Below are 10,124 nucleotides of genomic sequence, written 5' to 3'. Positions count from 1 at the left end.
CTCTCTCCCCTCCGTAGGTTCCAGCCACTCTGCCTTCCTCACACACACTTCAAAGCTGAGCCCAGCCTCAGGGCCTTTGCTTAGGATGTTCTCCTGCTGGTGATGCTTTTCTTTTCTTTCTTTCTTTCTTTTTTTTTTTTTTGTGGTGCTGGGGATTGAACCCCAGGCCTTGTGCATACGAGGCAAGCCATCTACCAACTGAGCCGTATCCGCAGCCCTGATGCTCTTCTTTCTACCTCTTCACCCTGGCCCTTCCTGCTCCTAGGACCCAATTTTCTAAACTCATAATTAAGTCGCTGGTGTGATTCTCCCACCACAGGGAGACTCTTCCCCCTCAGCTGCAAAAACCACCTTGGAGAGAACAGAAGGAAACTTCTAATACTGCACGCTATGTTTTCCTTCAACGCCCACCTGAAATCAAATTGTTGTGCGTCCACAGGTTTCTCAAAGACAGACCCTGGGCTACTATGTTCACGCTTGTATTTACAGGAGAAAACAAGTTTCCCTCCATCCCGTGTCCTAGGCGGGGGCCTGAGAAATCAACTAAAAATGACGGATGAACAGGAGAAAAGGTGCACTTTGTAAGGGCCTTTATGTTTTTGCAACATGAGGGTGTCACAGAAAGCAATGAAAGCATGAGGAAATGGTTAGATATAGGGTAAGAGGTAAGAGGGTAAGAAATCCTGGAGGAATGGCTGGAAGACAGACCTAAGGTCTAACTCCAGTAAGTGCTTGGCCGTGGAGGCCCACCCACCAATTAACAAAAGGTGAGGGAAGGTGGGCTTCTAGGGGCAGATTAGACGCAAGGTAAATGCAGTGTACATTTAGACATCTATCAAAACAAATCTTTCCATATCATAAATTCCTGTACAAAACAATCAGATATATCAGTATACGCATTTGCCTTTTTTCAGTGAAGTTTGAATAGTGACCCCCCAAGGGCTTGGCTGCTGTGATTGGCTGCTGCTCAGCCAATTACTACAAAGCAGTACACTCTTCCTTAGGCTGACTACTAAGCTAGGTTGCAGTTTATCATGATAAGTACTCTGTATGGAGGTCCCCTAGGGCCAAATTTAGTTTGATTAGCAATAGTATGGTTTCTCTATGAACAAAACCTGAGTTAAATTAATGTAACATATCAAGGGGTCCCAAAACACGGTGATATTCATATAGGAATTTGGTGTATTAAAAAGGAACATTTCAAATTACCGAAAGACTGAAAGAAGGCTTTATAAATGCTCTTGAATCATTGGGTAATTATGGCTAGATGAAGAAAAGGGATTTTTATGGATATCAATGATGCAAATCAAGACAATATATAAAAAATCCAAGTGGGAGACACGTAAAGGTGAATACTACACCCAGGTGAATACTACACACGATTAAGCAGTAAGAGAAGAATTGGAGGAAATGAAAAAATGCTGTTAGATTAAAAATTGAAAAGTTGACGGCTGTATTTCATAGTGACTATAGCATTAGGAGAGAGTCTCTTGACTTTGAAGGAAATCCCACATTGTAACTTAAAATCAGACTCTTAGATTTGAGTAGAATTTTCTCAAGGACGCTTGTTAACGTTAGCAAATGTGAGTTAATATTCAAGAAGGCTTGTTACTCCCACAATGAATTTTCTCTCTGGACCCACATAGAGAGCTCCTATGTGGCCTTAATAAAACAACATAGCACTTGGGGACAAAGATGCAGCCCAGGAGCCCTGCGCTGGAGGCCAGGATGGAGAAGACCTCCACGGCCACCATGACCTTGCCCTTGGTGCTGTGGTACACAGGGAGGAAGGTGAGCCAGACACTGCAGAACACCAGCATGCTGAAGGTCAGGAACTTGGCTTCATTGAAGGTGTCAGGCAGGTTCCTGGCCAGGAAGGCCACCGTGAAGGTCCCCAGGGCCAGGGAGCCCAGGTATCCCAGGGCACAGTAGAAGGCAGTGACTGAGCCCTTGTTGCACGTGATGATGATGCGGCCATGGTCAGAGTGTGTGTCTGTGTCCACAAAGGGAGGAGAGGTCCCCAGCCAGACTCCACAGAGAGTCAGCTGGATGAGGGAGCAGCTGGGAATGATGAAGTTAGGTGCCCCTGACACCAGCCACCGCCTCATCCTTCTCCCTGGGGCAGTGACCTTGAAGGCCAGAATCACAGTGACAGTTTTGGCCAGGACTGTGGAAACGGCCACAGTGAACACCAGTCCAAATGTGGTCTCCTGCAGGATGCAGGTGGCTGTGCTGGGACGGCCAATGAAGAGCAGAGAGCAGAGAAAACAGAAGGTGAGGGAGATGAGCAGGATGTAGCTGAGAGCCCTGTTGTTGGCCTTGACTATGGGGGTGTCTCTGTGCTTCACAAAGACCCCAAGGACAGCAGCTGTGAGTGCAGAGAAGCAGAGAGCCGTGCAGGCCAGAGCCATGCCCAAGGGGTCTTCATAAGCCAGGAAGGTCACCACCTTGGGGATGCAGTGAGTCCTCTCACTGTTAGGGTGCTCGTGTGCAGGGCACTGGACACACCGCTCTGCATCTGGGGACAAAGCACAGGTTCATTGTTTCTTTTTCACAAAATCCTCACTTTTAAATTAAAGGAAATGGTTGTTTTTGCACTATCACTGTGAGAACAGCTGCCTGACATAGTCCTGAGATACGTAGAGAATTTCCTCTCTTCCTGACTCCAGGAGAAGACCACACCCACTCCAATGGGATCCTCAGAAGTTGTGGGCTGAGGTAGCCCTCCTGGGCTGCGTAGTGTCCCCAAGGACCTGGCTCTTCCGCCCTCTCTCTGCCTGCCCACAGTCTTGCTCCTGTTGAGCCCCGGGTTGACACACTTATGACATTTACTATTCCCCTAAGAAAGCTCTCCTGGTTACACCCAATGGAGAAGTCAGTGATGCAGCCCTTCTGGTACATTCTACCTTTGTCACTACCATAATTTCTGGTGATAGTTCAAAATTTTTTCTTATTGGAAATGATAATTTCCTGTGAATATTTTGGTTCTAATTTTCCATATAAGTACTGAGAAGAGAGTGATTGAAATATTTGAATTTTGAATGGGAATATATGGCTGCTATGTGATTATTTTTATATTAATTGATATGGTAATGTGGTTACTGAAGAACAGGGCATATCTTTAAACCTTTCTGTTCATTTAAAACAGACAGTGTGGGTGGCGAGTCATGGGCATCTTGTCCTGGGTGCCCTGTGCTCCCCCTGCCACGGCTCACACCTATTCTCACAGCAAGGATACAGCCTCTGCCGTGGGCTCACGAATGGCCCTGTCTGTGCTTCGATCTGTTTTATGATAGAACCAGCCGGCAGTTTCCCTGCTCTTAACAGTCTTATTTAGGTTTCATAAGAAGTGCTCATGCAATAATACAGAATTCCAAACTAATCAATAGTGACTGTTTCTCATATTCCTTGAGATTCTCCTTCCTCGTCACAGTGAACAGGGCTCCTGGCATCTGTCTCAGAGAGGACTTGGCACACACAAGTGTGTGTATGTTGCATAATGGGTGCCGAGCCTGTGTGCCTTTATTTCTCTTTCTTATTTTACACACTTATTTGGTATTTAAAAAAAAATTCAATGTGAGATTTTGTTAGCTAACTTTTACCTGAAGACAACTATTGACTTTGCCATGTGATTGAAATAAAATGATTCTTATTGTTAAGATGATGGCAATTGAACAGTATTTATGGGGGCTCAAGTCATTATAATGTGTATTATTGATATCTTGAAAAACGGAAATATTTTTGAATGAGTAATGCTATGTTTTCTATTTTCCAGGAATATATTTAATTTAGACATAAAATTCCTGAAATTGGAGATGCGTACAGAACTTATTTTCAGGGATCCCAGATCGTGTCTTGTTAGGATGCTGTGACTTTATATTTTCACTTCTTCCTTTTCTTGTTCTATGTTATATAATCTGACATTATAGTTATATTTATATTTAGTATGTGTGTTTGGCACAAAACTGTTCAGAGTTCATGACGTGGCACAAAACAGAATAGAATTTTTTTATGATGATTTATATACTTATCATTTGGTATGCCAAAGTGTTGGTTTCAAGGCCTCCGTGCACCCCCAGGGAGCTCTGTGCATTTGACATCTTACACGCATGGACAGACTTTGCCTGGTGCGCTGGGAAATCTCAGATGGACACGGTCTCACCTGCACTGATGGTCAAGGACTGTGACCACTGGACCAACACCACAGGGTGCCTAACAGGAAAAGCCCTGCTGACAGAGCTGACACCTAACCGGGTGGCAACAGTGATGGAAAGAGTGAAAGAGTGAGTGAGCGGGAAGATGGAGACTAGGGTGCGCTGTGGCCCCACTGTGAGGCCAACAGCCTTGGTGTCCTCACTTAGGACTGGTCAGGAGGCAGAGTGACCATGGGCTCCTCCCGCATCACCTACCTGTCTGATTGGAAATGTGTCCCTCTGGGCAAAACACACAAGCAAAGCAGCAGACGGGCCTTCCTTCCTGGGGGATCTTCCTGAATCCCGGGCGACAGCTCTGGCTGCACACAGATCGAGGAGTCTGAGGGAAAAGAGCACCTGTCACAATTCTGCAGATTACCTGCAGCTTCAAAGGTGTCCATGTGTCTCCTAAGAGATCCTTGATGTTGGCAGGAAGTCCTCACCACAGCGTCCACCAGCTCCCACCGTGTTGACATGGCCTCGGCTTCTTGACCTGGATACCTGTGCTACCTTGACTTTGTTTTACTAAATATTCTCCAGGTTCCTGGTCATTTTCTTTCCTGCATCACCAGCTGCACCCCCAGCCTTTTCCCTCTTTGTATTTAACTTCTTCCCCCAGAGCTCTGGGATGCAAGGTTCTATGTGCTGATGATTCCAAGAGTTTCTACGCCTGATGGCATTTTTACCATACCTTCATTCTTGGTTGGAAAAATGAAACCAAAACTACACTGGGATTTCTTCTCACTTCAGTTAGACTGGGAGTCATCTAGAACACACACAACATTAATTACTGGCAAGAATGTGGAGGAAAAGGTCCATGTATGCACTGTGGGGGAAGTTGACAATTAGTACTATTACAGATTCCGCAAAACCCAGATGTAACTACTGTTTGACTCACCTATTCCAGGTTATAGCAGCATAATTTACCATAGCTGATTATGAAATCAGCCCAGGTGCCCATTAACAGACACAAGGATAACAAGTGTGGTAGATATACATGATGGAGTTTTACTCAGTCATAATGTTGAGTGAAATTACGTTATTTGTTGGTAAATGGCTGGAACTGGAGAACATCATGCTAAGTGAAATAAGCCAGAGTCAAAGTCAAGGGTTGAAATTTTTATTTCATGTGTGGAGAGAGGCTGGGAGGTGGGGAGAATAAAAATAGCAACTTACAAAAATAGAAGGGAGACCTACAGAGAATAGAAGGGGGATGGGCAGGAAGGAGCGGCAGTGGGCACGGGAAGTATTGGGAATGAATTCTGTCAGTCTGCTCTGTCCATGTGTGAATACGCCCCAAATGAACCCGTCATTCATGCGGAAGTAGAATGCATTAATTAAAATAATAATAAATGACTATGTCAAGAGAATGGAAACCAGTAGAGTAGAGCAAGGGACAAGGAATCGGGAGGGGGGAAGGGATGCACTGGGGAAGGAGACTGAGGAACTATGCTGTGGCCATGGATGAATACGGCATAATGAATCCCACTATAATGAATGCTAAGAATGAACCCATAAAGCAAAGTAGGAGCACTGTTGACAGTAGCTGCTGAAAGGAGCAAGGTCAAGAGAGAAGTGATGAGGGTGCATTAACACCATGGCTTGTGTCTATTCTGCTGTGGGCATCATCATCCTGGCGTAGATTGTTGGTTGGTTGGTTGCAGTATGGGGGATCGAAGCCAGGGTCTTGTGAATTCTAGGCAACTGAAATACAATGATGTTATATTCCTAGGCCATTTTTATTTTTATATTTTGAAATGGTGTCTTGAAGAGTTGCTCACACTGGTCTTGAACTTGTGATCCTTCTGCCTCTGCTTCCCAAGTAACTGGGATTATGTGCATGCACCACCCCACCCAGCTGGGCACCACTGGTACCAATGAACAGTGCGTCATGATTGTTACTTCAGTCTCCTGGAACACTGGGTGGGATCATCTCAAGGCCAAAACATGACATAAAATCTTGCCAATACATTGGGATGTTGAGTAGAAGAAAGGCTGAGGACTGAATGGTATAAAATGCCAAAGGAGGATGGGAATGGTCTCTACAAGGATGTGAGTCCACAGTTCACTCATATTCAGAGGGCATAAAAGCTTAATGAAGATCCAGGCCATATTTAATAAAGGGTTTAAGGATCTGTGGAGGGACATTTTTGGTATTTATTCATCTCCATTGTTACCCCTTTATCTCCATTCATTAACTTTGTTCATTTCATTCTCTCATTTGCTGTTTGAACTAATTACAAAAACTAAAAAAGTGGTGGCTTCTATAAACTTGCTCTTTGTATAGAGCTCAGCTTAAAATATGCAAATGGAAGAAACATACTACAAGTACAGATGGCAGGGGTGAGTTTAGTGCCAGGTTAAAGGTCACGGTCAGGCTCATCTCAGGGCCCCATCCAGATCCCTCCCATGTACCCAACACTGAACTGGGATCGTACCTCTGTGAATCCAATAGGCCATTCTATCATCTCCTCACTGATGACCAAGCCTTGACCAAGTGGACTCCTGGGGACAAACTCTCCTACTTTAACCAGCAGCCCAAGACCAGCAGGGAAATTCACAGCGTTGTGGATGTCATACTGGGCCATCTGGCTGCTCTTCTCATCCAGGGAGATGTGGTCCCCAGCGCTGTTGGTAAACCGGATGTTCTTCAGGAATGGATGCAGCTGCAGGAGGCAGAGTTGGACATGAGGAGTGCATCCAAATGAAAGATGGAAAACCATATGTACCAGGAAGTCCTTCTCTTCCACCTCCCCTCACTCTGAAGTCACTGGCATTAGTGTCTCGGTTCTGTTTGGCGGCTACCATCTCATGGATTCAACTGGGAAAAACCCTTCTTACTCTGAAAACAATGTTGGAGTGAATGAATCCAGTCAAAAAATTCTAGGATGGTGTCACCAGTGTGGCCTTGGCATGGACTCCTTGCAATCTTGACCAATCAGATCCATTTAGGGCTTCTCAGGAGTCAATCTTTGCACACTGAAATGGTCACAACATGGACTGATGTGTTGCTGGTGTTAGTAGCATGAGTGCATGAATATGTCAAAAATCATGAGAATGTTTACATTAAATATGAGCATTGCTTATGTGTCAATTATACTTCGATAATGATTAAGAAAGCATGATGTGAGTTGTTTTCTCTCTATGCCCTCAACCTTTTTTTGGAAAATGTCGCCATCTTGTAATATTGCAGGTAGTGGTCTTTGCCTTAAAATAGAAAAACTGAAACTCCAGATTCTAATGATTTTACATAGAGTGTGGTAACACTGAATCTCTGGGATCCGTGACACTATGTTGGGAAGGTAAATGCCTGTTGTTCTTTAAATAAATGTTAAAGTTTAAGTCTTCAGTTTTGTGGAGTTGAAGCATTCTAAATAATCCACAATTATGTCATTGAGTTTATCTTGTTAAAGTCAACTAGTTTTCTTAGAATCACATCTAAATAAACTCAATATGGCATATCAAATATTATTGTTAGTCAAAATATACGGATGGTAAATTAAACTCGATGGCATAACATTTCACACGTACATATTTAACCACCTCTGTAAATGAAATTTAATTGATTTACTTGATAAATTTCATTAAACAATTTGTTCCTTTTCATGAGAGATTATAAATGTGTTCCTTGAATGGGTTATGAATTCAGATAAGCCAGGTGGAAATTCAGAAAAATCCATACAGGACCCAGGGAAATAGCCTGAGCTGACAGGTATCATTGGTGGCATAACATCTAAAAACGGAACCATAATCCCTTTCCCAAGCTTGTTCCAAGTTTTTGATGAATAGTGATGTCAAAATTGATTCATTCTCTAGAGTCATTTTAGGATACTATGTAGGAGCCATTTCTCTTTTCACTGAATGTATCTCCTAAAGGACTTGGGACAATACATAGTATTTTAGTTGGAACAGCTGTTGACAGATGTGGCCACCATGTCAGTATTCTCTACATTTGTGTGCACTCTAAGGAAATGTATAGGTTTGATTACTTATTGCCCTATCTCTTCTGTCATGGGCTGTGTTTGGATACTTTACATAATGTTATCTTACATTTGCAAGTATTTTGGATGTAACATTTTTTTTTTTAATTTTAGGAAACCACAGCCTCCTCTAGCAGAATTCTCCTGATACAGATAACAAGTATCTGTACATATCCAATTATCTGTATATGACAATTATCTGTAATATATCCAGTGTCAAAGAACTGATATTTCATTTTTCCTGATTCTTTGATGTTAAGATGAAAACATGGCTATGCAATACATCAGTATAATACCCACGGATGCCCTCAGTTGCATGCATGACCTGGTTCTGAAGGAGGTTTACCTGCCAGGGATGAAGCCTAAGCTGGTCTTCTAAAGATCCCATTTCAGTTTTCTGAACAAGCATGTTATGTAGGACGTGGGCCACTGCATACACAGCATTATAGATGAAGTAGCTGGAGTCAGTCAGGGTCATCATGTCAATTACTCCCGACACAAACTCGAAGGATGCATTTGGAGGGCAATTATAAATTTGTCCACATAGTGACCCAGCCGGTGAACAATGAAAGAGGTGCAACCACAATTTAGTGAAGTAAAAGTCCTCTGGGTAGCGGGAAGGGGTCACTGTCTGGAGGAAGTGTCTGAAGCCAGGGATTTCCCCCTTGTGAGGTGAGAAGGAGAAGCCTCCGTGGAAAGAGTGCAGCATGTGGTTCATCTCATGCAGGACTATCTCCTGCTTCGCTGCCATGATCCACACCTTCCCTGTGGTTAAAAAGAAGTCTGCTGCCATGTCCACGGTGACGAGGCTCCCTGCTTCACCGTGGAGTATGTGCACGTTTGCAGAGGAGACTCTGATCCTACTCATGAAGGTGATATCCCCTGTCCCATACATTATCTTAGTGACAGGGAGCTTTTCTGTTAAGGCCACACAGATACCATTCTTTACCATCTCTGCTTTCAGATCCCTCAGGAACTGCTCTCCCTTCAAATCATCAGACAGGAAGAGTGCCACCCACGTCCAGCCAAAGTGCAGCAATAAGGAGACCATCGCATGGGCCAGAGAGCTGTCCTTGGGGGCCATCTGATAGAGTGATGGAAACTGGTCTTTATCACTCAGCATGGGATCAAAAGGTCCATACGTGACCTGAATGAGCAAAGAAAGATATCAAGATTCTAAGTTCAATTGGACATGGGGTTGCTTTCTAGGGCATGGCACGGCAGAATTTTCTAGGTGAGGGCTCACAAATGGATTACTGCTGGGGAAAGGGAAGGAGTGCGGTTTCAGTCAGTATGTTCTCTGCTGTGACCAAAAGATCTGACAACAACAATTAGAGGAGGAAAGTTTACTTTGGGGCTCATGGTTTCAGAGTTTTCAGTTCATAGACAGTCAGCTCCATTTCTCTGGGTCCAAGGTGAGACAGGACATCATGGAAGAAGAGTGCGGTGCAGAAAAGCCAGAAAAGTAGTGGGAATAAAGATGGAATAAAAGGAGGTATCTTGCAACCTATACAGTTCCTTGGGATCTGTTTTATCCCTCATGGGATACGGAATCCCAGCAGTCAAATTTCCCTTTGATTGGATATGAGGGACTGTGATTGGAAGAGACCCAAATTTCTCTCCAGAATTTACAGCCACCTACCTGTGGGGTCCTGTAGAGCTCTAGAAGGGTTCCAATCTCAGCCGAGAATGCTGACATGGTCCCTGCAATGATGGCAGCAGACTTGCTCTGTGTCTGGCAGTTGTAATTAGGGAGAGTCTGCATTTTTCCAGACAGCCAAAGCAGAGTGCTCCACAAGGTGAACTGGTCACTGGAAAAGGCATTATAGACGTGGAACCCCAAGGTCAGGTTGGGGAGCAGGTGGGAGTCCTTGTTGATCTCCTCGATGGCAAAGTAGAAAGCCAGCACATACTGGTAGTTCTTCCAAAACCAGCTAAACACAGAAGAAGA

At 44.1% G+C, this 10,124-nt stretch overlaps 1 protein-coding gene across 1 annotated transcript; it reads right to left on the bottom strand.

Moving 5' to 3' along the window:
- Nucleotides 1-855: 855 nt before the first annotated feature.
- Nucleotides 856-10,124, bottom strand: LOC114105928 (vomeronasal type-2 receptor 116-like; the record flags this gene model as incomplete). The annotated part of the gene is made up of 6 exons (XM_027952642.3): nt 856-926; nt 1,658-2,518; nt 4,410-4,533; nt 6,632-6,859; nt 8,520-9,320; nt 9,816-10,124. Coding segments are annotated over 6 exons (2,394 nt in total), but the record flags the coding sequence as incomplete, so codon positions are not given.

The sequence above is a fragment of the Marmota flaviventris genome, chromosome 1 (genome assembly GCF_047511675.1).
Source record: "Marmota flaviventris isolate mMarFla1 chromosome 1, mMarFla1.hap1, whole genome shotgun sequence".
Taxonomy (NCBI): Eukaryota; Metazoa; Chordata; class Mammalia; order Rodentia; family Sciuridae; genus Marmota; species Marmota flaviventris.
The sequence above is the reverse complement of the archived record's forward strand: the minus strand, read 5'-3'. Positions and strand labels throughout refer to the sequence as shown.